General features: G+C 45.6%; 2 protein-coding genes across 5 annotated transcripts in view; both read left to right on the plus strand.

Annotated features, from left to right (window-relative positions):
* Positions 1-209: 209 nt before the first annotated feature.
* LOC142883805 (delta-1-pyrroline-5-carboxylate synthase-like) lies at positions 210-6,389 on the plus strand. The gene is made up of 17 exons (XM_076019041.1): positions 210-390; positions 893-1,010; positions 1,124-1,272; positions 1,377-1,526; positions 1,635-1,739; positions 1,835-1,993; positions 2,109-2,199; positions 3,126-3,250; positions 3,339-3,483; positions 3,550-3,623; positions 3,873-3,972; positions 4,090-4,310; positions 4,400-4,537; positions 4,622-4,817; positions 5,036-5,157; positions 5,256-5,538; positions 5,655-6,389. The coding sequence occupies exons 2-17, from the start codon at positions 914-916 to the stop codon at positions 5,834-5,836; spliced, it is 2,337 nt and encodes a 778-aa protein (XP_075875156.1). The 5' UTR covers positions 210-390; positions 893-913; the 3' UTR covers positions 5,837-6,389.
* Positions 6,390-6,776: 387 nt separating this feature from the next.
* Positions 6,777-27,927, plus strand: part of ate1 (arginyltransferase 1) — a 52,855-nt gene continuing 31,704 nt past the window's right edge. The window contains exons 1-8 of one of the 4 annotated variants that reach the window (XM_076019044.1): positions 6,777-6,943; positions 10,644-10,707; positions 10,795-10,857; positions 10,960-11,069; positions 11,195-11,431; positions 15,966-16,180; positions 21,102-21,230; positions 27,157-27,189. In XM_076019044.1, coding sequence (XP_075875159.1) covers positions 6,844-6,943; positions 10,644-10,707; positions 10,795-10,857; positions 10,960-11,069; positions 11,195-11,431; positions 15,966-16,180; positions 21,102-21,230; positions 27,157-27,189 — 951 coding nt within the window. In that variant the 5' untranslated portion in view covers positions 6,777-6,843. Of the gene's footprint in view, positions 6,944-10,643; positions 10,858-10,959; positions 11,070-11,194; positions 11,432-15,965; positions 16,181-19,599; positions 19,729-21,101; positions 21,231-27,156; positions 27,190-27,927 lie in introns of all 4 variants that reach the window. The other 3 variants (XM_076019043.1, XM_076019042.1, XM_076019045.1) reach the window with 3 other exon arrangements.

Below are 27,927 nucleotides of genomic sequence, written 5' to 3' on the forward strand. Positions count from 1 at the left end.
TTACAGCCATTCACACAACATAATAGGATGACGAGGGAACTACATAGACTAAAACTAATCAAAAAATTTCAAAGGCAGGGCCAAGCGGTTGAAAATGGGCGTAACTTGCACTGATGTAAGCGTGTTCAGCCGTGTAGCGTCCGCAAGAGAGTCCTCCCACGATTGATACTTTTCTTGCGTACGTAAACACCGACTTTCTCTTGTCGCATATGTCAAAGTCCGTCGACCAGTGGGGATTTCCTACGTACAAGTCGTTGGAGCATAGATAAGTTACGCTTCTTCCAACCAAACGTGGGCTGTGGATGTGGCAGCAGAGCAGAGCCAACCCGGCAGTCTACGTGTCGTGTATGGGAAGTGTGTTGTGGTTGGTTTCAGTTCTCACTTTGTCTGGTAAGGGGTTCTGATGTATAGTTTTTGCTCAGTCCTTGTTGTTTTCGAGAATAGCGGGCTAAGCTTGGGAGCTACGTAGCATCCAGTCGCTAATGCTAGCCCACGTCAGCTAACCGCGGGTTCGTTTTGACAGCGGCAACGTCGTGATATAGCTCGCCTTATCATCTGACTTGTAAACTTGTACGGCTTAACAAGGGTTTACATGCATCCTATCGTTGGTTTAGGTAGAGATGCAATCCATGTGGAAACTCAAGAAGTCCATGTGCAAACTATTGTAAACATTCTCGTCACTGGGTCACTGTGTCAGAGCCGATAACCTTACATGATAACCGCCACTTCCAGTCGGGCACACGCCACGTCAACCATGGTTGTGAGACAGAATTGTCTTTATTGACTCGGTATTTTCGTTCTTGTTCGACTGTGTTTGGACATTATCTGAAAGCAGAAGTTTATTGCTCATCTTTTTGACAAATCTTCTGTTTCCCCCCCCCACCCCCTCCAGCTGGTTTGAAGGGTTTGGACCATGTTTGCCAGGCTGGTCAAATGCTCTCGCTTGCCATCCAGAATCAGACAGCCAAGTGTCTGTCCAAACTGGAGCAGAACATTTTCCCAGTTGAAATGTAAGCAAATCATTCCTCAATGAAATACCACAACAATACTCTGTTCATACCAACTATTTCCTTTTATTTATGCTGGTGTGTCCAACCAATTTGCATTTTATTTTGTGCTGCAGTCACCCACCCTCGTCCCCATGGGAAATCCTTTGCCCATCGCAGTGAGTTAAAGCAGGCCAAACGAATTGTTGTAAAGCTCGGCAGCGCTGTGGTGACGCGGGATGAGTGTGGACTCGCACTGGGACGCCTTGCGTCAATTGTGGAGCAGGTGTCACAGCTTTCCTGATGTAGACAGCAATCAACCTCTGTCCACGATTTCACCAGAACCTTGACAACAAGTATGAACATCATTGTCCTCGTCTTCTCTGCCAGGTGGCCATGCTGCAGAATCAAGGCAGGGAGATGATGATTGTCACAAGCGGTGCTGTAGCGTTTGGAAAGCAGCGACTGAGACATGAGATCCTGTTGTCTCAGAGCGTCAGACAAGCTTTGCATTCAGGGCAGAATCAACTGAAAGACATGGTAAACCACAACAGTATGGTTTTGAGCATTAAAGATATCCCTAAGATATATTCTAATTGCTGATTTTTACTTGTTGAATTTAGTTAATTTAAGTCTCTGTTTGATCAGACGGTTCCAGTTCTGGAGGCAAGGGCCTGTGCAGCTGCGGGACAGAGCGGCCTCATGGCACTGTATGAAGCAATGTTCACCCAATACAGCACCTGCACTGCACAAGTATGTGTTTGGCCCTTAACAATAACTTGTCATGAAATGACTTTACATTTAAATGAATTCATAAATTATTATTTTTTATTTATTTATTTTTTCAGGTTCTTGTCACCAATCTGGATTTTCATGATGAACAAAAGCGCCGCAACCTGAATAGCACCCTGCATGAGCTGCTTCGGATGAATATTGTTCCTATCATTAACACCAATGATGCAGTTGTAGCCCCCCCTGTCCCTAACAGTGACCTGCAGGGGGTAAACGTGAGTATTGGTGGTTGATACTGATGGGATTTTAATATTATTATTATTATCATCAATAATTTGCCAGTGCTCGTCTGCTCTGCCTTTTGAAATCTTTGCTTTGCTTGTATTTTAGGTGATCAGCGTCAAAGATAACGACAGCTTGGCTGCACGACTGGCTGTTGAAATGAAAGCCGACCTTCTCATTGCTCTGTCTGATGTTGAAGGTACAAAAGCAAACACTTTATTTCAATTACCCATTCAGCCTTTTGGAATCATAAAAAGCTAAAAAAGAATAGTATGTTCCAGTCAGTGTAAATTCTATTTGTCGTACAAATTACATGCATATAATACGTTTTGTTTATAAGGACAGTGTTCTAGGGATGCACCGATCCGATACAGGGATCGGTATCGGATCCGATATTGAATAAAATTCTAGATCGGGTATCGGTGACAATGAGCCGATCCAATGGCCCGATCCATAGGAGCAGTTCCGTTCTGTGTATTTCTATGCTGTGCGATGCGAGTGACGTCTGCGACAGAGCAGCAGTGGTGCGGTTGACGCAGTTGACACGGTTTTCAAAGTGGAGCGAGCGAAAGGATCCGCCGTCTGGAACCACTTTACATTACCTCAGCCATCAAACTCCACGGCTACGTGCAATATCTGCACCGTTAATGTTCCGATACACACACTAGAGGACATAAAGTATGTCAAAGCGTTTAGCTTTACAACCGATATCTGGAGCTCCGACGTTTCCCCCGTGTCACTTTTGAGTTTAACGCCACACTGGCTGGATGAGAGTTTCGTTCCACGCAGTGCAATGTCAAATGCAGCGAACTTTCGTGGGTCACACACGAGCGAGGTACGAGCGCGTAGTGTGGGCTGCGTCGCACATACAGCTGGTAGTCAACAAGGGACTTCTCTCACAGCGCGCTGTGAGTGATGCCGTTGCATGTGGGAAAAAAAAACACGTTACCGCTGATTTTATTTTTTATTTTATTTTTTACCAAGCTATTGAAGCTATTCTGTTATTCAGCTGGTTTTGTAATGGGTGTTAAAGTTGTGAAGAAAAGTGGATCGGTGCATCTCTTAAGTGTTTCACATGTGTTTTTGGAAAGTATCTAAAAGTGGTGGGAATTTTCTTTTCTTCAGGCTTATACGACAGTCCTCCAGGAACAGACAATGCCAAACTCATTGATATGTTCTATCCTGGGGACCAGCAATCAATCACTTATGGCACCAAGTCTAGAGTTGGCCTCGGTGGCATGGAGGCTAAGGTCACTAAAACTGTTTGAACACATCTTGTCAGCATGGTTCAGCTGGTGAATAAAGACATTCAGTGTATCCCATCATGTTTTTAATTAGGTCAAAGCAGCCCTGTGGGCTCTGCAGGGTGGGACGTCTGTTGTCATTGCCAATGGCACTCATCCCAAAGTCACAGGCCACGTCATCACAGACATCGTGGAAGGGAAAAAAGTTGGCACCTTTTTCTCAGAAGTGAAGCCAGCAGGTACAGTATGAAACTTGCTGTGTCTGTTTTTTTTGTATTTGATGTACTTATTACTGGAACCTTCAGGCCCAACTGTGGAGCAGCAGACGGAGATGGCTCGACATGCAGGCAGGACGCTGGCTTCCCTTGACCCAGAGCAGGTCAGAAAGTCTGTGTGCGTTGTGTTAAGTGCTTACAGATTATATTAGTATCTTGTTTGTTCTGTTTATATTGCCTCCAAAACAATATACAGAATGAACAAAACCTCTTCATTTAACTACGTTCATTTATTTGCTGTGCAAGCATATTGAAAATGAAAAAGACAAAAGAAGTCGTGAAGATGCACTTTAAATACTTCTTCATTTTGGTATCAATTATACTCATGGTTTATGGGCTCCCCTTTCTTTAAGAGAGGAGAGATCATCTGCAGTCTGGCTGAGCTGCTTACGGAGAAGAAAGATGAGATTCTCAGTGCCAACAAAAGAGACATGGAGTTGGCAACAATATCAGGTATGAAAACTCCCCTTGACACCCCTTGGTGTGTGTTTTTTATATTTCCTACTATCTATTTCCCGTTCAGTGTGGAAATTCTTTCAGAGATGTTATTCATTTTACTCCCGCACATAGGTCGTTTTTCCCAGCCTCTTATCCACCGCCTGAGTCTGTCAACTGCCAAATTGAACAGCCTCGCCATTGGCCTTCGTCAGCTGGCCGCATCCTCCAGGGACAGTGTTGGTCGGGTGCTGAGGAGGACCAGGGTGGCCAACAACCTGGAGTTAACTCAGATCACTGTACCCATTGGCGTCCTGCTTGTCATCTTTGAGTCACGCCCTGATTGTCTCCCACAGGTGAGACTCCACTCGCGAGACTTCACCCTGGTTTGTGTCTTCACATCGTTCAAACTTTGGTCACACTGTGCACCTCTCTTACCTTCCAGGTGTCAGCCCTGGCTATTGCCAGCGGGAATGCTTTGCTTCTGAAAGGGGGTAAAGAGGCTTCCAACACCAATAAAATTCTCCACCAACTCACTCAAGAAGCTCTTTCTATTCACGGAGTGGCCGATGCCATTCAGCTGGTAAGTTATAAAAGCGTGATGTTTTTTGTGAGATTGTGGTACTGACTCAGACATCTGATTGACGTTTGAAATGTACTTGTGTAGGTGAGCACCCGCGAGGAAGTGGAGGATCTGTGCAGACTGGACAAGATGATTGACCTGATCATTCCAAGGGGCTCATCTCAGCTGGTCCGGGACATTCAGCGGGCAGCTAAGGGTATTCCTGTCCTGGGCCACAGTGAAGGCATCTGCCACGTCTACATTGACAGTGAAGCGGGCATAGACAAAGCTCTTAGTGTTGGTATGTCATTTTTCTTCCCTTGATGTTTTGTGCAAAACTTTTTTTTTTTTTTGTCAAAATTACCTCAAATTTGCTGAAGAGAAAACATTTCTTAATTTTGTGCTTATTTCATCATTCAGCAATGAGAGTTACATGTGTTGCATTACAATGTAATTCAAAATGGACAAGAAAAAAAAAAGAAATGTGTGTAATGTAATAATACATTTTCTTTATTTTAGTAAGAGACTCCAAATGCGACTATCCAGCAGCCTGCAATGCCATGGAGACACTCCTCATTCACAGAGATTTGCTTCGCACCCCTTTGTTTGACCAGATCATTGATATGCTCAGAACAGAACACGTAAGAATCATTCACAGATGCTCCAACAGGAACATTATTACCAACAGCAACACAAAAACATAACTTGATATTTTTCCATTGCCATTTCTTCCTCTCAGGTGAAAATCCACGCGGGCCCCCAGTTTGCATCCTACCTGACTTTCAGCCCGTCTGAAGTGAAGTCTCTGAGGACGGAGTACGGTGACCTGGAGTGCTGCATCGAGGTGGTGGACAGCATGCAGGATGCCGTCGACCACATCCACAAGTACGGCAGCGCCCACACTGACGTCATCGTGACGGAGAATGAGGATACGGCCGAATATTTCCTGCAGCAAGTGGACAGCGCTTGTGTGTTTTGGAACAGCAGCACCCGCTTCGCTGACGGCTACCGTTTTGGTTTAGGTATTTCGTGTATTATGCATTTCTTTCTCTTTCAACTGTTGTTCAGTATTCCAATATTGTGGAATACTTGGCGAGACTTGTTCAAAACCACTATGCACATTTTTCTTTTCATGCAGGTGCTGAGGTTGGCATCAGCACAGCACGGATACATGCCAGAGGTCCAGTGGGTTTGGAGGGGCTTTTGACCACTAAGTGGGTCCTCCGTGGAGAAGGACACACGGTGGCTGACTTCTCAGAGCAAGGCAGCATGAAGTACCTCCATGAAAACATCCCAGTCCCCAAAGGGAACTTCAGTTAGGTGTGCGGCCAAAGAGTCATCAACAGGAGTCAAGATAACTCACGGCTATGGAGTTTTGTGTTTTTTTTTTCCTTCTCCTGGTATAATTTTAGCTTGTGCTGCTTTATCCCTTCCAGTGAAACTACTCGGTACATGCAGGACATTTTATCAGACAGAAACCACCTTTCCTGATAGTAAAGTTCCTTGTTTTATGAACTGGATTCCTAAAAGAAAAGTGTAAGTGGACAGGTCCTACAAGTCAGATCCCGCACAAGCAGCTGAAAGGACAATCACCCAGCTGTGATTTTCTAACTTATTTTTCTACATTCAAACACCCTCTGGAACTTTTTGTACTTTTACTGTAAGTGTTGTTTGTGCAGGATCTTGGTTACAATTTATTTTGCTGAGCCTTTCCTTTGCACAGATGATCAAATAAATGTACAGCTCTTTACCAATATTCTGTGTGACAAAGATTCCGTCCTGAAAAATCTGTGTCGTGATGCTCCTGGTTTACGTGTGGTGCTGATCAAAAAATGTCTCCCAACTTGCATTAAAGTTTCCGTGTCATGCAAAATTCACTCTAGCAATATATGTCCCTTTCCCGACAAATGAACCCTTCAGAAACGCGAAAAGCCAATCCTTTACGTGCTTTGCACCCTCCACTGTTCAGCGTGCCAAAATTAGCCCTTGGCGATGTTAAAAAGTGCACATATTGCTCTTATACATGTCCATGCAGGTGTTGTCCCAGCATAGTGACAAGTTCTCAGCAAAAAAAATATCTGTAAATCTATGAACTCTGAAACCCAAAGCAAACAATTTGCGTTATTTTGCTAGACGGATCACTTCAGAGGAAATCCTCTACGCTGTGAGTTTTGAACGAGTGCAACTCGTTCTGCGGTTTAGCGGTGAGATTTCCCACTCGTTTCAACGCAGCACAAGTGACGTAGGGCTATGGGCGGGGCCCGTTGTGCAGCAGGGCTTCCTCGAGCACCGGACAGACCCAGCCGTCATATGTCTACATTTTAAAGATGGCAGGGAACAAGTCCTATACTATAGTAGAATATTTCGGCGGCGATGATGGCTACCGCTGTGGCTACTGTAAAAACGAAAAGGGCAACTTTTCCCACGGTAAGTGTCTCAGGAAGCAGGCAGACGCCGGGCCAACCCTCCCGGTGTTAGTGGATTGGTTTGGGCTAACGACCTAAGAAGCGCCGTCTACTTGCTGGAACAGCCGCTGCTTTTGGCTGCCTAATGTCTAATGTTACTTTTATCCGAACGTTACCTGATGACTTGAACGAAAACCTGCTCGTGCTCATTGGCAGGCTTTATTTACATTGTTGCTGAGCTTTCAACTAGCATCGACTCGACGTTGTCCAGTCCATGTTTAAATCTGTTAACTTTGGCTTTAGCCTTTAGCATCTCATTGACAGTCAGCAATCGTAGGAAACAAGCCGATGCTGTCGTAGAAAAACAACAATAAATGAACACAGGCTCCTTCAGTTTGCGTGTCAGGCAAACACATACGTTTCAACCACGATTGTCCCTCAAATGTCAAGGTTAGGCACTGTATTAACAAACCTATTAGCATCAGGGCTAGTTGGGGGGGAAAGAGCAGGAAATGGAGCGAGGAATGCTGAGTGGTGGTACTGGTACCACTGCCAGTATTAAGATATATCGGTTTCGTTTCTGTCAGACCTGTTGCATAAGTTGATACGAAGTGTAGTTAGTTGTCTCACTGTTGGATTTTCCGCTGTAAGGAGCCTTTGCAGTGTGGTTCACAATGCATCCCGAGTGGAGTGCTGCACCAGTTTAAACATGATACCGGACACGAGACAGACATTTCTCAACGATGAACCTAAAGACAACATGCAGCCCACTGTCGATTAGAGAATGGAACACATCGCCCCAAATACTGAGCCTGTTTGTTTTGTTTTGGGTCAGTGTGAAAAGTTTCGTTGCTTTGCTTAGAAGAGACGGATGAGAAACCATTAGTATCCATCAGCTGCCGAGGAAATCCTCTCTTCCTGATCCTATTGAGAGGGTTGGCCTGGCTCGTTACCAAGTAGAACCGGAATAGGTTTAATTAAAAAATAATGATATAAAGAGCAATCATTAGAAGAGCTCAGTGACTGGCCATCCTACTTTTGTCAGTAGCTGTAAATGTAACCTCCTAAATCACAAATTGGGCTTTGCATGAAAGGTTTATTATAGATATCTCTATATCTGAACAATTCCTCGAAGTATGTCTTATACATTCAATACCACAAATCCTTACTGGGTTATTGAGCTTTGACAGCTAGTCATAATTAGTTGCATTTTGCAGTTGCAGTTTCAAACATGGCGGGAACTCTTTTAATCCTAATGAAAAATCAGCATTGTCTTTCCTTGAACGTTATCATTAGAAATGGTGACACATTGCCCTCAAACAGAAACTCTATTGACACTCTAGAAAGGTCCTCGGTACTTCTGTGCAGCATGCTGCTTAACACTCTGTTGTTTAAAGGTGACCGGGTTTAACGTAACTCTGTATTTTTAGAAGATCTGCCTGTAGTGCAGAGATGTAAAAATAGCCGCGTAAGAAGGCAGAGGTTTTTTGGTGGGTGAGCAAGTCATGGTGTGAGTGAGCAAAGGGTGAGACGGGTTGATTATAATCAGGATCCTGGCAGTTCTTAATTTGGCCCCGAGCCTGCCGACTGTTGCTGTTTTCTAAAGGAAGTTAAGAGTAGTAATCTGGATAGTTACATCATAAAGGCAGGGCGCAGGCTCTGGGCTGGAGGACGCACTCCCTGGGTAATATTTACAAGTGATTAGCAGTGAGGTTAAACATAGGTTACACATACAGTTCAGTCAGTGTGAGAACCACTTGCACTGCCACCACCACATTCACAACCATGTTGTTATTTGTGAGCCCCTGGGACGAGCGTGATTATTTTAAAAATTGGGGGAAAAAAATATTTAATACTTGCAATTGCATTGCAATTATTATTTTCTATGCCATTTTTTTTTTTACTTGATTGCTGATTTTGCAGAAGAGTTAATCGTCCATGCAATTATCCAACACATGCTTGATTAGGGGTTTATGTTGGATTGTCAGTGAATTCAAGCAGGTGCTGAGCAAAGCTAAGTTGTCCTTTAGGTGCAGGATCATGCAAAAAGCAAACAAACAAGACCATCAGTTTTCACCACAATCAAGGCCCCTGATTGTGGTGAGAACTGATGATCTACCTCAAAAAGGCAAGGACACAATCTTGGTGTTTGTCCCGTTTTGAACTGAACTTTGCGTGTAGCTGCTTTAAGTGTGAGCCAACACCGTTGAGTAAAGCACCTGCCAGAGCCGTGGCGCTGAGGTCTGTCATGCACCAGTGAAGATCAAAAGATCAGGCATCGGCCACTGAGAGGTTTGGTGCCCTGATGGCATCAGTGTTCAGGCTGCTTTCCTGTCCTGCTGCATTTCACTTTTACAGAGTCAGACCTCTGACTGCATGGCTTTTTAGTTTATTTGTATGCTTTATTATGCTGGTTTCTTGTTGTGAGTAAATACTTCACATTACTCTCAAATGTTTTAGAGTTTACAGATACTTAATGTTTCAATATCCATTTGCAACAAACTCAAATGACCCATCTAGAGTAATTTAGACCTATTTAGAGTCTAAATAGTAATCATAATAGTGATCATTGCTGTCATTATTATGGATTTTTGCTTTTAAAGACACACAAAGAAGATTCAGGGAGCGTAAATAATCAAAAGGATGAGGTGAAGTAAATCATCAGTTGTTGATAGCAGCTTTTGATTGCGGGGGACTCTTCAATATAAGTGGAGCGTGTCAAGCTTATGGTCAGATAGACCTTCAAAGGTTACGAGGAGGAGTTTGAAAATGAGTTTGTAGAAGATGGAGCGGGTGTGGACATGTATTTGTTGAGTTTATTGAGAATTCAATCATCAGTCAAAAATGGCAAATGTAGCCATGATGAATTCCTCTCTTTTGATCAGAGCCTTTGACACATCCGTGATCATACCTGTTGCCCGTTATGATGAGTCTATCTGATCTTTACCACGCACGCCTCATGATTATAAGCCTCTGGTCTGATCTCCCACTGCTGATTAAACCGGCCCCTCTGGATGGGAAACGGCCTCGCGGCTCTTTCTGACGACCTTTCATGCTGAATTCAGGCATTTCCTGCTCCAGCGTTGCTGTGTTCTTGGACTCTGTTGGAACAGCGAGGACGCGGTGTCGTCCTCGCAGGCCGAGGCTGAACATCGTCCTCCCGGGACCCGGTGCTTTTCATTCACTTGCGAGCTGAGTGTTTGTTGTGCGAACTGACATCCACTGTTTTCCCCAGCGGCTTTAAATAGAAGCTGATAGCAGCCCGGCTGTAGACGCAGTGTGCGCCATGCACACACGCTCTGTGTACATTTCACAGAGGAGGAGGTCAGGAGTTAAAATCTGGAGCTTAGCCTTCAGCTCTGGGAAGTAGACCCAAGCTGCTGTGGATGGAAATAAATTAATATGCTAGCATTCTGGAGCAGTGGTAGTGGTGGTGGGGGCTCAAGGAACTGTGGGAATCGCAGTTCAGGCCTCACTGGGGGTTAGATGTGAAACAAACATTCGGACCTCCCAGCAGAACTTGGGACAGCTTCTTCTTCTTCTTCTTCTTCTTCTTCTTTTTTTTTTTTTTTTTTAAAGAAAACTAAAACATTGACGTGATGACTACACCAAACTGCTTTTAATTTAGCTGTGAAAACACAGACACTTGTCAGTTTATTCTGTCACATTTGTGTTTATTCTTCAAAAGTGACATGGGAAACCGTTCCTTTTGTCTTCAACAGGCATGTGGTCCCACACCATGACTGTGGAGGACTACCAAGACCTCATAGACCGAGGGTGGAGAAGGTCCGAAGCCCCAGCTCCCTCACAATCTCTGCTAGCTCCGATCATTGTTGCGCTTGTCATTCATGGTCTCTTTTCTTTTCTTTTCAGAAGTGGGAAGTATGTGTATAAGCCCATAATGAACAAGACTTGCTGTCCGCAATATACCATCAGGTAACGGCGAGTCGCAGCCATAGGTGCAGTTTCGCATCCAGGCATGAAACGTGTGGCTGTGGTGTAGTTCTAATGGAACTTTTTCTTTTCGTTCTCCTTCAGGTGTCACGCACTGAAATTCCAGCCTTCCAAATCTCACAAGAAAATTCTGAAGAAGACGAACAAATACCTTTCCAAAGGAGAAATACCAAAGGGTCAGGATGATGTTGATGGTATGTTTTATTTGATACATTTCTTTTATATTTATGCATAAAAGTCCCTGTTCATCAGAGTGCGCTCCTAATAAAAAAAAAAAACGCCTTGTGTGTGTTAATATATATATTTTTCTGTCTTGCAGCGGAGCCAATGGACTCTGTGTGCGATGGAGCGGGTCCCCGGGAGCCAAGCAAAGTCTGTCAGGCGGAAATCAAGTGTCTTCTCAGCGCAGACACCCCGAAGAAAGAAGCGGATAATCCAGCCATTACGGAGCCTCAGAAGGAAGTTGTGGACGCGGCACCTGCAAGTTTAGAGTCGTCGCGGAAGGATGCGGAATCTGTTCCGGATGAGAGAACAAAAGCCAAAGTTCCTAAACCAGGTAAAACGTGGAATTCTTACGCAATTGTTTTTTCCATTTAATCTAACAGATACTTGTCAATCCAGTCAATTCCAGTCATTTTTTGCTACTTAGACTATTTTGTACAGAAGCGCATTGCTGCCACCCTAGAAAAAAAACAGAACAGGCCTCAGTATCACGTTATAACGTGATAGTTTCACGTTTTTACGTGATAATTTTCTACATTTTAACGTAAAAGTATCACCTTAAAACGTGAAACTATCACGTTTTAACCTAAAAATGTTCACGTTAAAACGTGATAATTTACGCGTTTTTACGTGATAATGTTCACATAATTTCATAATGAATCTAAACTAAATGGAGTGAGGCAAACGGAGGCACCATGTCTCGTCTGCATGAGTTGATTAAACTGTATTTTAAACTTGGTTTGAGGCATGGTGAGATCTTCAATTTATTAAGCACCACCGATGAAATTAACATAAATTTGAGTACTTTGAGGAGGATTTTGAGATGTATGTGTTGGAACTCGCAGCTCGTCCATAGTTGGAGGGAAATACTTGATACCGTTTCTTTCTTTAATAACTTTTCTTTATTATATATATATCACATGAAAACTTTCGTGGACAGAGCTCATCTTTCATGGTATCGAAACATCCCATAATACAACAGAGAACAACAAAATGCGCTTATTGGCGTTAGTGGATCATGTGACCCCCACTGGCTGATTAACTTCAAAATGAAGTCGTAAAACAAAATAATATGAGAACATACGAAATCCAACAGTATGGGATTGTATCATAGGAAGAATGAATCCGACCCGTTTGAAGTTGCGTCGTTTTAGCATTGATCAGCTGGAGGGGCACGGAAGGCTCCATGGGTACAAGTCCCACCATCTCAACTGCATCCTAATTTACACGTTATAACGTAAAAATGATCACGTAAAAACGTGAAACTATCACGTTATAACGTGATACTGAGCCCAGTTTTTTTTTTCTAGGGTGGCAGCAATACGCTTCCGTTATTTTGGCTTTAAAATAAACAGGACACGTTAGTTGGAGTCACACCTATTTTCATACTAGTAGAGCAAAATGTATCTGGATGGTTCCGAAACTAATGAGAGCAAATGCCCGTTTATAGAGGGCGTAGCCTCATGTGTTTGTTGGCTGGGAGAGCCTCAGTTTCAGTTGAAATAATGGAACTTAGTGGACATGTTTGAGCTAATGTAATTATCACACAGACGTGCCTGGTTCCCACCATAGATCATCACGGCCTGAGCCGTCTCCCAGTGAACGAACCCAAACATCCCGTGATTGATGTACTGTGAGGTGTGTAGTGTCATCAGAACGGCTGCACGCACGGCGCGGCTAATGGGCGATTTAGGCAAAGAGACTGCTAATAAAGACGTAATGTCTGAGTGAATAATGAAGACGGTGTTCAGACAGTCTTAATAGTATCATTCTTTGAATGACTTCAGCTAATTGAAACGAGTCCATTAGGTTTTTCTTGGCAGAGCTCTTTTGGTGCCGTGAGCTTCAGTCTGCATTCTTACACGCACAGGTTGCACAATACCAAAATGCTAATATGGACTTTAGCGACATTATAAAATTGTTGTTGTTGTTTGTTGTGAAAAAACAAAACAAAACAACGACTTCTTTTTATATTCTTTAATTCTGAAAGTCCTGTAGTTGTAATTTTCGAGAATCGAATAAAAAAAGCTGCAGGGCTCACCAGCAGGTGTCAGCGTTGACCTTCTGATAAGCTCTGCGCACTGCGTCTTGCCGAATGGGACCAGTGTTTGGCCTTCCTCTTTAAGACCATGTCTGTTTCTGCTTATCTCCAACTTTCTCCTTAATCTCCGAGGATGTTCTCGGGTTCTGCTCGCATCACCGCGTCTCCACAGGTTCCACCGCTAGCGAGCATCTGACAGCAAGGCCTCGCAAAGTCAAGAGTTTTTACAAAACACAAGACGCGCAGTTTCCTGCAGCCTCCGCTGTTGCTCCTCTCTCCCACGCCTGTGCCAGCGCTTCGCTCTTTTTCCCCTCAAGACCGTCACAAATGACGGGTCCTTCCAGGAGGCCGGCGTGGAGGAAGCGAGGAGGATTTATCGTTCAGAGCAAGTGGTTCTCCACTCCCCTGTTGTTCACCTCCAACAGAAAACACCTGGCCATATTTTTTTTTCTCTCAAGCTTTTACGGCCGCTTGCTTTATGGCGCTGGGCGGTTTCCAATCCTAGCATGAGAGAACAGGGCTCCCATCTGCAGCTTCGCATTGCTATGGCCAAGGTAAACGGAACCAGAAGTACACGTGAAAAGTTGTATTTCTCCACAAGGGCGTGTTTTTCAGCGCGCCATGACAAGTCCTGCAGAAAACTTTTTGGTATTGCTTCTAAAGCCAGTTATATTTGTTTTTAATGAGCTCCTGAAGGTTCAATTTGTTTTGTTTTTTTTTCAATTCAAATTCTTTATTTTATAAGGATGAGTTTATCCATCCATTTTCAGCTACTGCGGGTGGCGGGGTTGATGGGCCTATCAAAATTCGTCTTTGGGCGAAGGTGGGGTGGGGTTGCACTTCGGACTACTCATCGCAAGGCGTGCTAACTTTAGAGTTGGCTGATTTCCTCCTCCCCCAGATAATTAAACTATACACAGTACTAGGAGCCACCTCTGTTGGTAGTGAAAATATTGTGTCTGCCCATGTGTGGATGCAAGTAAAATTGTCTATATGATGTTGGAAAATGGTCCGGCCCATGCATTTTTCATGTAGCGCAATAAGAATCACTCTTAATTCTCCAAGTGCGTTTTTTTTTTCTATATGGACAATAAGTCACAATCCACATGCTCCCTTCTGCATGTGCAGCACTCCATCCAAGTCAACTCTGGATGTTTCATCAAGATTATGCTACTGTCCTGCACGTTCAGGGCGAGTGCAAGAAAGATCAATGGAATTTGTTGTCGCCTGATTTAGCCTCACCTCTTGAAAATCAAAAAGACTCCTGCAAGTATTTCATGTTTCCCGTGCAACATTTGAGATTATAAATAATAAAAATATGTATATAAAGTTTTCAAGGCGTGTAAAAGAAAACCTTTTTTCACCTCCTCTACTGAAGCTGTAACGTTGAAAACTGACGTTAAGAGTTGTGCTGCGTGCGTCGGGCTCAGGAAGAGCGGGTGACGTTTTAACTGCCGGGGCGGAGAGGCGGGGGCGTCTTGCCTCCATGGGAACCGCTTTGTTTTGAGACACGCACTGTCCTCTCATGTACCTGCGTGCGTGCGTGCGTGTTTGGAGAGGGACGAAAGTGCAGTTAGCGGGAAAGGGAGCCACGTGGCCAAAGTGACGGCGGATTAGTGCTAATGTGTTTTCGCCGAGTGTGATTAACGCTGTTCAGACGGAGATTCCTGTCGCCAGTGCGACTAGCTGGCTCTCAATGCGCTGTCTTTTTTTTTTTTTTTTTTTTTTGGACTTCTTTCGTTCACTCCAAGAATCACAATGGCATGGTGAGAGTTGACACAAGCACCCCTTTCAAGCCCCAAAGGTGCGAATGCGCGTGTCAGTGCGTCATACGATTGGCTGACTTGGTCGGCAGTGGCACTATTTCCTTCTCCCTGCGTCGGGGCCACGCCCCCCTCCCCTCCTCTTTTCCTTGACGATTCAGTCGGGGACGGGGGTTTAGTTAGAAAGTGAGCTTGATAGTGGTAGCTGGCAATAGGACGAGCAGGAAATGGCTCTCGTTTCCTTATTGCCCCGTACAGGATGTGGGCGTGTAAACTGTTGACATGGGATGCCCGCAGAGCTGGAAGGGCTTGGCTGGCGTCCAGGAGTTTTTTTTTTTTTTTTTTTTTTTTTTTTGGTGCAGCAGAGCGAGGAGGGGGGCACTGGCGGGGGGATGAAGATGTGGAGAGGAACAGGGAGATTGGAAACGGGGAGGGACTCAGTTCCTTGCTCTCTCTCACTGTCTGCGCTATCTGTTCATGCTGTAACAAGCACATATTTTTTATGCATTAGAAAGTTGGAGCTCTGCAGCCAGAGAGCCTTTGTGCAGAGTGCAGAAATGATTAAAGAGTGAAACTTTTGGTGTCGAAATGTGAAAAAAGAGCACAAGATGTGTGCCTTTCCTCTTTTCTTTAGCTTTCAAAACCAACCCGTCCTTTCTGCTGCAAACCCAATCCCACATTTTGTTCTTTTCGTCCTCCCAAGATTCATTCACACATTCGTTCCAGTGAATAATCAAAAACAACCATTTGTCCTCTCCAATGCAAATTAAAAGTCGAAACAGAAGTCCTTCATCCTTCAAAGAATACTTGAACATCACAGTCCCCCTTCGCTTTGTGGCTCCCTTTGCTCTCTCCACCAAATTTGCTGGTGGCTAAAAAAAACAAACCCAAATAACTGGAAACAGACATTTTCAGAACAGCGGCTGCTGAGGAGCTGCTCGTTAAGCTGAAGCTGAAGCCTCGGCGCGGACGATGTGATTGAAATGTTTTTTTTTCCTCGTCAGCCCGTCTAAGCGGCGCATCTAAACAGTTCCGCTCTCCCCTGCGTGTTCTCTGCCATGCAGGCCTCGGCGCCGACGCCAGCCGCCCTCTGTGTCGGAAGGCCAAAGACGTGAGGAAGGAGCGTCGGCTCCAGAAGGAGCACGTGAGACACAAAGCCGACGGGGTCTCTTCCGACGGCGCTCCTGCTCCTCCCGCTACCTCCCAGACCAACCAGCCCAAACTCCTGGAGGACTTCATCAGCGAATCGCCGCCAAACGACTCCTGTCATAGCCTCGAGGTGAGCGGAACGTGGAGTAGGCGCTCGGCTCTCCCTTTACCTGACCGAGAGCGAGCGCTGGGCTCTGTGTGCCGATTCTTTCCTTTTGTTTCTGGGGGATGAGGTTAGTTTGGGTCTACGGTTTCTTCCAGCCTTTCTTCCCGAGCCCCAGTGACTTCACCACGGGTTTATGCGTGCAGAGAGCTTGGCGAGAGGCGAGTGGAAAAAAACAAAAGCCTCTTCCCAGTTCGCATTCCGCAAAATGACAGGCCCCACCACACTTACTGGGTCACGTTACCCCGCCGATGACATAAAAAACCCAACGCTCATCGCTCAGCCAGAGCGCTCGAGATGACACGGAACTGAACCTCTGGATCAGAGTCAGAACCATTTAGAGCGGCACGAAGCCGAGGCTGAAATCGCAGCATCGCTCCCCATCTGAGCCAGATGCACTTTCTTATCCTGTGAGACTCGAGTCAGAGTAAATCCTCCCTGCCACCTCTTTCCAATTACATAAATTTGTTTGCCTTAAGTCACTGTCCAATTTTGTTGACCATAAACACTTTGTAACCTTTTTTTTTTTGCTTTAACAGGGAGATAATTGTGTAATTTTACAAGAGCCGATACCGTTGCCTGCCACGGAGGGACGTCTGGCGGTTGCACCAAGTAGCTCAGTAAAATCTATGGAAATTTACTGTCTGAGGCCATCTTTGTGGTTGACTAATCTCCAACAACAACAATAGCAGCAGCAGCAGCAATGCAAATACACAGATGGCCATGTGTAAGCGTTTAAATGGCTCCTCGGGTAGAGATCAGTTGCAGATATCCTGCACTGCGGCACTGAAGGGAGTGCGCTTCCCGCCACCACAGACACTCCTGTTTGCAGGCAAACAAACGCAAACAGCGTCCGTCTGACATTAAAATGCTGTTGTCGCGCTCACAGGCGCGTATTCTGATGCCAGTCGTCGCCATTAAGGAGGCGTTCAGATGCAGTGACCTGTTGAAAAGTAGTAGTTCCCGCAGTCACCGGCAGGGGTCAGTGTGGGACCTAAATTCAGAGCCGGCACGACCGTGGCTTTTTAGTCAACACAATGACCTGACCTCCTGATATCGTTTAAAATGCCACATGATCCGCCGTTGAACTGCAGAGAACAGGGGAGTCTGGAAAGTCCACGTTCAGAGGAGCAGCTCTCTTTGTGGAAGCTTCGGGTGAAAATGATTTGTGTTAATTAAAATCAAACAAAAGCCTCCACGAGTCGTTCTTCAAACATTCTGAGAGGGCTCGAGTTTCAGGCTGTTTTCGTTCAATTTCAGGACCCTTATGAGAATCGATGAGAAATCTCATCCCCGCGCTGTCCGGTGTCTGCTGCACTGTTGCTTCACCGAACCGACCCCCGGCTTATCAAAACACGTCTCGAGATTTACGGCGAAATGAAAAACGGCAGAACTTGAGCGCCGTTATTTCGCTGAATTTATTTTCTTTTTGTTTTTGCAAGGAAGACCAACGTCTCTGCTTGACTAAATGATGTGCGCGCCAAGTGGCTACATGAGAGAAGCGCTCTTCGGTCCAACTCAAACAAACCCCTGGTTTTATTTCCCCAGCTGAGCCGTCCAGGGGATTCATATGGCACGGCCTCCGTGGCCAACAAAAGCTTCCAATAGAGGAGACGCTTAATTAAATGGGGCCAGACAGTGTGAAAAAGAGATTCTTTATTTTTTAGCTTGTGCAACGTTAGCAGCGCATCGATCCATTATGGGCTTCTCATTCTCTTACTCTTCATTTTTGTGATTGATTTACGGCACTCAGACGTGCCTCCTCAGGTGCACGCACATGCATTTCATCTGATTTCTTGCAGGCTTTCGCACGAAGGCCAGGTCGGCGTAGCCCTCTGCTGAGGTTCACCTCACTGAGTTTGAGAGTGTGAGGTGGAGGGGAGACTTTTTAGGGTTCTGACTTTCAAAAAGCTACTGTGCCCATTTACGTTCACAGGGCACTCATGTGTTTGCATGAGGTAAGACAGGAAAAAGTAAATGTTGTGCATGGTTAGCGCAGTAAAAATAACTGTGTGAAAGTCCAGCCTATCCAGTTTCAGCCTGCATGTGTAGTTATTGCATTTATCATACATGATATTGAGCAGTAATGGTTTCCATAATCCAAACAAACTTCATGTCATTACTGAGCCTCGAAATAGAGGCAAAGCAATCAAAGTATGATCTGACCTCTTATCTTTAGGTTTAGTTTAGTTTAGTCCAACAAAAGCTCTCTGCACACCCTTTGCTTGTTTTGGGGTTCAGTAAACCTATGTCATGGTGAAGTCACTGGAAGAAGGCTCAGAAACGCATGAAAAATGAAATGAAATGTCCTACTTGTGATCCATGCAACACTTTCCAAATGCAACTATTTGTTTCTGTTCCCTTCCTTTACGTCTGTTTCTCTGTGCGTGTCAACAGTGCACTCTCTTTGTGTGTCCCATCTTGTCCCATCAAGCTGCTGCTGGAGTCATGGCCATTTACCAAAGCTGGGCTCAGACTGCAGGAGTTTGGAGTCCATTAAACCGAGATCTGATCTAACAATCGACAGCGCGATCTGCACCGGGACCTTGTTCCGTGCCAGTTCTTTGCCTTCTTAGTTCTCGCAGATCAAATTTAAAACCCCTAAAACCCCAGGAGTTTTGGGTCTGCCCTCTCTTTTATTAAACTTTTTCTTCCTAATATTTAAGATTGAAAATTGCGATTTAGGATGTGTTTCTTTCCACCGGTCGCAAATGATAGGTAATGACTGCGTGCTTCCTATTGCTGATAGATACTAAGATAATCGATGATTTCTCACAGCCGTGCCTAAAAGGAAGCAGGTCAGCGATATAAAAGCAGGATAGAGTGAACACAGACAAGTCATTCAGACGTCCAAAACTGTAATAACATTCGTCTCATTCAAGCTGCGGGGACTTTATACCCTACTTTCTGAACTCACGTAGAACACATGTTGCAGCTTACAGCCACGCTGTGCTACTCTGAACCGGCGCTCTTAACCAGTAATGACACGTTTGAGTCTGTAGCCTTCGCCTGTTTGTTCAGATATACAGCAGATTGTGTGATGAAGCCATTTTGCTATAAGATAAAAGAGTCACTGATATTTCTCCTTGTGTGACGCAACCTAAATCTAATCTCTAAACTTATGTCGTCTGAGTCCAGCTTCTTTCTTTCTTTCTTTCTTTCTTTCTTTTTTTTAAGTATAATCTAAAATGAAATGACATTTTTCCTGATGTTGCTCAGTGTGTTTACATCAGTCTCCTTCCAATTTCACGCCCATTTACTCCTGAATTTGTGAGGAAAATTCTTCTTTTTCAGCTCTTAATTGCCGCCTCTATTGTTGTCTCTCTCTCTTTTTTTTTTAAAATCATTTTGATCATAACCTTTGTCTGCCCATATTCTTTTTGAAGGTGAGGCTAGTGCGCTCCAATCCCCCTTGCCCGCAGTTCAAAGCCTCTTTCAACGCCTCCTACCAGGTGTACAAACTCTACCAGATGGCCATTCACAAGGACCCTCCTGACAAACCCAGCGAGAGCCAGGTCAGAGGGTGGGGGGTGGGGTCGTAGGTCAACCTGCAAGGGGTACCCAGGGCGGGCGGGAGGGGGGTAGGTGAGGGAGGGAGGGAGGGAGGGAGGGAGGAGGAGGGCTGACATCATCAGGTACTGCAGGCACATCAGGGACACTGTATTTGTTTCTAGTTTTACTCTTGCCTCTAGAATAATATTGAACCATGATGAGCTCTAACGGGTCATTGCTGCACTAAGTCATTCATAGCAAGTTTCCTTTTTTTTTGCGTCATGTCTTAAAGCCATCACCAAAAAAATAATCACTGTCTGTTTTTTTTTTTCCGTTCGACAATTTGATTATTTTCCTCTGTTTGGAAACTTAACCAACAACGAAAAAAAATAATTACAACACCGCAGATGTACCCAGACTGGAAAAATATCTGTCAATATTTACGAAGATCCGTGAAAAAAGTACTTAGCCCGTCTACTTTGTCCCGTCAGAACTCAGAGAGACAGTTGGGGCACGGAGGGGAGGAACCCGAGTGTCTGCGTGAATGTTGAAAAGCAAATTAGCGTGTCAGCATTGATGAGTGTGTGTGTGTGAGTGTGTGTGTGTGTGTACACACACGAGTCAAAGGCAGAGGAAATGAAGGGAAAACGTTTCCATACGCCGTGATGCAGAGCCGTGTTGCTCCAGGTGTCTGAGTTGGCCCCCGGTTGGTCTAGGAGGGTGTCACGGGGCGCTGAGCGTGTCACCTGAACCCTCTCCACTTTGACACTTTTGACTAGCTCACCGGCCCCATTGGTCAGATTACGGATTTGTGCTTGGGCGCTGTCTTCGACAACGGCCCGCCTTCCGCAGCGTCCGGTTGAGAAGATGTGATCGGGCGTGCTCGTGTCGAATCCCACCTTCCCGGTTCCTCTGCGTGCCGTACGCCATGAAAAAGAGCTCTCGCGGTGCACTAGCCTCACCTTCAAGTCGCCTGAGATCCCCTAATTTGTACAAAAGCCATTTTGATTCTCCTGGAATCCCGTTGTTTTTTTGGCACCCTCCTGTCCCGCTTTTTGCGCAACGACTCAAATAAAATTGCTAAATCAAGTCTGGAAACTGGAACCAGACCTGGTGGGTTACCAGCCTGCCTGGAGCACCAAGGAGACTGATGTAAACCCCAACATGCTGAAGCACTTGTATAACACGTTTTAAAACCTCTTTATTATTGAACCCTGCTCTCCCTTTTCCACCAGTGCCACGCTTCCCCTTCATCCTCCTCCTTCTTTTGTCCTTAAAAAAAAAAAAGAAAAAAAACCCCCAACACTATTCCTCTACTCTCAGCTCTTTTTACGTTCGCTGTCGGCCTCCTTTCAACGTGAATTGACCCTTCCTCATCCACACCTTGTGCTTGAAGGTGAAACTAGTGCCCGTCAGCTTCGAGGACCCGCAATTCACGGCGTCCTACCAGCAGTCGGCGGCGCTGTTCGCCCGCTACCAGATGGCGGTTCATGGCGACGACCCCTCCGAATGTAGCGAGAGCGAGGTACTGCATGATTATTTATTCTGTGCCTGCCGAGGGTGAAAACTTTTCACTTTTCATGTATTTTTTTTAATTTTTTTTTTATTTAAATACATCCATTCGTCACGAAACATACGTCACGGCTGGTAAATTTCCTCACTAATTGCTGGGGTTGCACCTTGTGTCACTTGCGCAACGCAAATTTGCATTCGATGCGCGAGAGTGTGTGTGCGCGCGGCCCCGCTGCGAACCTGATAAAATGTGCAGCAGTTCACATGCGCGGCAGGGGGGAGCGCTCAGGTCTGAGTGGGCGTGGGGGAAACTGGAGCCAAGCATACGTTGAGTGGAGGCATTAATGCGTGCGGCTCAGGAGCATAACTCACACCTCCGTGTCTGCGCTTTGTGCATAAATATGCGCGTTGAAAACGAGGCCCACTCAGGATGCAGAAGCTGGTGGACGTTTTCGCCAACCTGAGTGGGTTTTTTTTTTTTTGTCCCTCAGGGCTGGAAAAACAACCTCCTCCTCCTCCTCCTCCTCCTCCCTGCTGCCAGCAAGCCTCTGTAAATTACTGAATTCTCCAGCTTGTAAAAAGTCAGGTAATTAATAAATAATAAAATCTGTCAGCTTGGGCAGATGGTCAGATTCTTTCCAAGTGCCATAACACTGGCACTTATGAGTGAGGGAGTGTGTGTTGGTGAGCGTGACGAGAACTGCGGCTCTGTAGCGACTCTGAGGCTGGATCGGTTTTATAGCCACAGGACTGACATCTGAAGGGAGGAAAGAAGGGAAGAAAAAATAAAGGTGTGGCACACAATTCTGCCCCTCTCTTCTTTTGCCAGAAAGCGAAGTGCTTTTTACGAGATGGACCTTCCCAAGTTGGATTCTGACCAGCCTGGGGAGATTCTGACACTTTGTGGTTCGGTTTCATTGCTGGGCCGTCACCGTCGCCTCAAGTTAACTCGAGTCCCCCGGTGTTTGACAGGAGGAGAATTCGACTCACAAACACGGCCGAGCATCCGAGGGCAAGAGCGATGGTCGTGATTTCAAATTGAAGGCTGAGGAATGACGGAATGACTCCCCCCCCACCCCCCGCCGATATCGACCAATCCCTGCGAGCCTTCCTGAAGGCGGGGCCTCTTTGCTGTGACTCACCTTGACATCTGGAAAGGCACCCGGTGCCGACCGCCGAGCAACCACTCCACATTAGCCTCCGAAATAACTTCTGACTTCCTTTGACTAATTGTTTCCACTCAAACAAATTTCACTTTTTTTTTTTTTTTTCAAACCTCCGTCTTGTTTGGACTCATTACTGCGCCAGCCACTCCAGAGCCCACGGTGCAACACTCTGCTTACTTTTATTTTTTAGAATTATTTTCTTGCCCGTCAAGCTCCTGGTTAACCAGCTTGTTTGCTTCCCAGAAGCTCAAACCCCCCTATTGTCTTGCGGTATTCCTGTACAAATGGGAAACATACTGCTGAAGTGGTGATGCCACATTTTCGGGACCTTGCCATTCTATTCCCGTTGACTGGGAAGTCGGGTCATTGGGAATTTGCAGCGGTATTTACTAATCCATTAAAGTCTTAACCTGGAGACTAAGTACGGGATACTGTCGCATGGCTCCCTGCCAGGGAGTTTTTTTTTTTTTGTTATGTTGTATCCGAGCAAGATTATCCTTGCCAAACTTGCTAAAATTACACCACCATTAGACAGCACAATGTCCTGAAGGGAAATGGCTTTGTTTGTTTTAGGATGTATGCATTTCCTGCCATACGCCGACTGGAAGGGATCCAGACATTAGTCCTTCCACATCCAATCACGTTATGCCCGACAGAGTTGCAGCGGGGTTGAGGCACACACACTCGCAATTATCGAGACGTGTGCGTGCGTGAGCGCGCACACACACACACACACACACACACACACACACACACACACACACACACACACACTCATAGTTCTGCACGCACAAAAACACACAGCAACTTGCACTTACTGTTCTTAACTGCTGTACTGAGCCGTGACTCGAAGTTCCTCCACATGTGGCATTCATTTTCAGGAAAACAAATCCTGTTAAATCTGTATTTACTCTTCTTGATGGCCTTAACCGAGACACGTGGAAAAAAAGGGAAAAAGGCAAAAATAAAAACTTTCTAGAAAAAGGGCTTTTTTCCCCCAAAATAAGGTTAAAAGTAAGACTAAATTTACATGTTTACATGTCGGAAAAAAGATACAACAAGACGAGAAGAATTTCAGATTATTGCCCTTTTCTTAATGCTCAACCTTTTTTTTAAAAAACTTTGTTTATCTTTCTTTATCTCAACTTATTGGTCTGTGCATTTCAGAGCTGTGCCATCGATCCACTTTAAACGTGGCTCTAATCAGCCACAGTTTAAAAGGGGAAAAAATAAAGAATGCAGTCCTTTTGTTGTTCGCTTTTTTTTTTCTCATATTGAGATGTGAAAGAGCAGCTTACCCCTTCAGAAAGTAGATCAGTTTCAGAGAGTTGAGCGCACGATGACGAGAAGTCTAAGTAGCACTTAAGCAGATGCCTATGTGTGCGCATAAAGGCGCGCACGCACACACGTGGAAGAGATGGCTGCGTGCCCTCCTAATCGCACACAGATGACTGTTTACTATAGAAAAGACAGAGTCAGATAGGAAGTGATGTAGCCCATGTGTTGTGTCTGAGAGTGCGCGCCCTGGACGTGTGTCCGGACGGGACATTTTGCTGATGGGCCGAGTGACGGCACCCGACCCAATGCGCACCGTCGGCGTCCTGAGCCAGACTGCATGCAAGCTTCCCTGCGTTGGTCACCCAGTCCGTGGTCTGGTCAGCGTTGGACTCCGGGCGCGACCCTGCCAGGCTCCAGGAGAGCGGCCTCGCCCAGCAGGGGAAAGCTGCTGCTTGCTGCTGCAGTTGCCCAGCAGCCTCAGCTCGTGAGGCACCATGCATCCAGTCAAAGTTTTTAATGGTCTCCGCTGTGTGAGGATTTCACTCAATGGCAATGCAAAGCCGCTCCGACGAGTCTGTAACAATCACTCGCAGCTTGTTGTATCTTAGAAATGCATTTGCTGTTTTTATTGGCGGGTTAGATGGGAGCTTTTTTTTGTTTTCGATGTTAAAACTTTTCATGCCTTGCAGCTCTCTTGCAGGCTGGCAGTGCTTTTGGTGTTTGTAATTTGTTGACTTGCGCCTCAGTAGTCACCACAAGGTGAATAGTGGAAAAAACCACATCACCGGCTCACTGCCACACTTACGCAGGTGGAAAAGCTTGATAAACATTGTTTTTTTTTCCAAAGCTTATCAAGCCCGGCGATTTCCACATCGCAGTGGAAAGCAAGAAATTGGTAACAAATGCTGCCTTGTGTTGTTACGTGTGTGTGTGTGTGTGTGTGTGTGTGTGTGTGTGTGTGTGTGTGTGTGTGTGTGTGTGTGTGTGTGTGTGTGTGTGTGTGTGTGTGTGTGTGTGTGTGTGTGTGTGCGCGCGCGCGCGCGTGCGCATGTGCGTGTGTGTGTGTGTGTTTTGATATATAGTGAATATGGAATGCATCAAAGTTTTCACGTAAAAACAAAGTTTCGGCTAGATCAGCCGAGGGCTGATAGCAGTTTGCGCTTGTTGAGGTTTTCATGAGAGGTTGCTTGTGCAGGAGAGGCTCCAGCAAATCCCCACTCCAGGAATAAACACTGCTAGATATTGGATGGGTGGAGCTGGAAACATAAAGGTGAACAGCAGTGGGATTGGCTGTCTGATGAGAAACAATTGTGTTTAAGTGCTTTTAGTCAAGGTCGGTCATATTCAGCACATAAAAATAAACTGATTGTGAAAAACATAAATAGTTTAGAAACATATTTTGGCAAGAATTCCACTGGTTGTTTTACTTCGCCCATGATATTTTTCTCGCTCTATGGTATTAGCAGGTTGTGTGGATGGTGCAGGCAGTTCGCTGGGTAGTGAGAGTGGCAGGAAAACAGAGATGACGGGTGATGGTGGGCGCGCCGTTCTCCGAATGCCTCGGCCTCTCTTGCCAGATCGTCCCCCACGTTGGAGAAGACTGTGCCGCTGTCACCGACACAAACATCAGCTGCGGCGGCTGGAGAAACGCATTCTTTTTTTTTTTTTTTTTTTTTTTTGGGAGGCGTTCAGACAACTGGCAGCGTTTTGCTTTTTATTACGATTGCACCAAAGCCAAGAGTGTCCCTCCCACTTAACCGTGCCTTTTAGCAGTCATCCCTAATATTAGCTGTGCACAAACAAACTTGTGCTGTCAAACACACGCACTTGCACTGGATGGTCTTGTGCCTGGGGGAGCCTCAGAAAATGTATTTTCATACAAAAAAGAAAAGACAATGTGAGGCAAAAAGACTTGGCAGGCTGCTCTGTAGATAAATACAAACACTATGAGCATTCAGAATGCACTCATTCCTGGCACAGACTTTGTCAGCCATTACATATGTTTATGTGGCATTCTTCAACTCATGGGAAATCTGCAACCCTCAGAATGCGCCATGGATCATTCAGTCGTAATGGACCTTGTTTCTAATTTTCAGGTGGAATTTAGAATTTTAGTCCACAACTGCTTTTGTAGTTGGCAGAGAATAGAAATGCTTTTTTGGACTGCTTATTCGCACTGATGAGGCTGAATAGAGGCTTAAAGGATGTTGTCCCTTTCTAGTTATCAATGGTCATGTGATGTAATGTTTCTGTTGATCAACCAGGATTTGGCAGGGGAAATAAAAAAGAACGTAGAAAAGAGCAGGAACATACAGAAGTGCATTGCTGCCATCCTAGAAAAAAAAAAAATCATGCTCAGTATCACGTTATAACGCAACAGTTTCACGTTTTTACGTGATAGTTTTACGTTATAACTTCTTCTGTTTATTATTTTTGTGCCTCTGCTGCACCAAATATGTGTTTTTTAAAAAAAACCAACCCCAAAAGAAATCTGTTGTTAGACTGGCTTTATGGGTAGTGCCACTGTGTGAAGATACAGAAATATATATAGCATCATTCTAAACTTCTGTCCCCTCGAGCAACGTTCCCAATAAACCAGCCCGTTCAGTTTTGTCTAGTGTGTCGCTATTAAAATCCACGACTCTCGACAGTCCCAGCTCGCGGTGAGAAAAGCAAGAAACGTCCTCCTTGACAGGAAGTGTCATCACCATTTCATCTGTCTTATGTTACGTCGGTTATTCCCAAACTACAACCTGATCAGCAGACGGTGGGAGCGAAGTCGGACGTACCTGCTAAGCGAGGGAGCGCGGTGGGATCGTTGCGTCGCCTTTGCGAAATCTGAATTTCCAAACTGTCACGGGACGAGACGAGCGGAGTAAATCAAAACCCCAAAGCCGTCCCTCGCTTCGCTCTTGCAGAGCGGTTTTTTTTTTTTTTTTTTGGCCGGAGCCGTGAAAGCGTGCTCCGCTCGTCCCTCCAGCCCCGCAGGCAGGTCAGCTCATCTGTAAATACGCCGCTCCGCAAGCCTGGCGCTAAAATGAAGGAGCTGTGGAGAAAATGGAAGAAAGATGTTTCCACAGACAGAGCGTCCCTCTGGCCCCCCCAACCCCCCACACCCCCTCCCTCTTCAGTAATTGATGTCTGATGTGCTCATTCTAAAGTGTGTTGGGAGAAATGCTACAGTATTTTGACTCGGGCCGAGCTGATTATCCAAGCTGTCACTTTGTCCGCCGTGGACTTTAGGCTCGGCTTGATAGGCTAAATGTTTTCATTTGTGTAAATAGTTCCCCCTCTTAATGACCCTTTGTGAGCGGAGGACAGGGGGGTGTTTGATATGTGACACCTGGATGAGGAGCAGGCAGGCAGGCGGGCGGGGAGGGAGGGATAAACTATGGAGTCTGGCGATGGAAGCGTGGATGGTTTTCATTTGTGCCTTTTCAGACGAGTCGCTGACCCAGAGAACTAACTGTTTTCCCCTCTCTGTTTCCTCAACAGTTCCGGAGATTTCTTTGTGATTCACCACTCGAGGTATGTACATCCTTTGCCCTGTTGACTGCTTCCTCTACCCCCACCTCCACTCCCCCAGTCCATTTTTGAATATGGAATAGGGATGAAAGTCCTGCCGCAGTATCAGTTATTATTCACGGAAATGCCCCGATTCACTTCCTCGTCAAGTTCACCGAAGCTTGGCGCACCGTACCCGACCACCTCTGCTCGCCCTCCCTCTCTTCAAAAGCCCCTCCGGGTCCATCGAAGCGGGTGTTAAGAGATTCAGACAGGGGTTTTTCGTTTCATATAGCTGGGGTTTTAATTTAGCTCGGCCTAAGTGAAACAGGGTGTGGAGGGAGGGACCCCGGCAAAATGTGGCGTCCAGATTGCGCCAAACGTCACGGCTCCGCTCCTCATCTCTGGCCCTGACGTATTGGGACATGCTGCCGCTCTTCTGTTTTTATGGGGTGATGACAGCTGGGGGACAGAACAAATAGAGAAGAACCTCGCCAGTAAAAATAAAACAATACAAAGTCATGCCCCCTTAAAAGTTTCTGATCCGGAATTTGTGTCATAATCTGTGCCGTTAAATGATAACAAAGGGTATTAAAAAAAAGAAGAAAAGAACTCGGACAAATTGTGTTCCACATGCAAAATGTAGGCATGACCAGACATCATTGCACACATAGGAGTCTTTGTCAACTATCGCCACCAGAACTATTTGTAGGCCGGTCGGGTCCGGACAATTACCCCAGCAATTACGCCCAGGATGGGCAC

Source organism: Nelusetta ayraudi, unplaced genomic scaffold (assembly GCF_046127955.1).
Source record: "Nelusetta ayraudi isolate G7.1 ecotype Tasmania unplaced genomic scaffold, CSIRO-AGI_Nayr_v1 ptg000008l, whole genome shotgun sequence".
Lineage (NCBI taxonomy): Eukaryota > Metazoa > Chordata > Actinopteri > Tetraodontiformes > Monacanthidae > Nelusetta > Nelusetta ayraudi.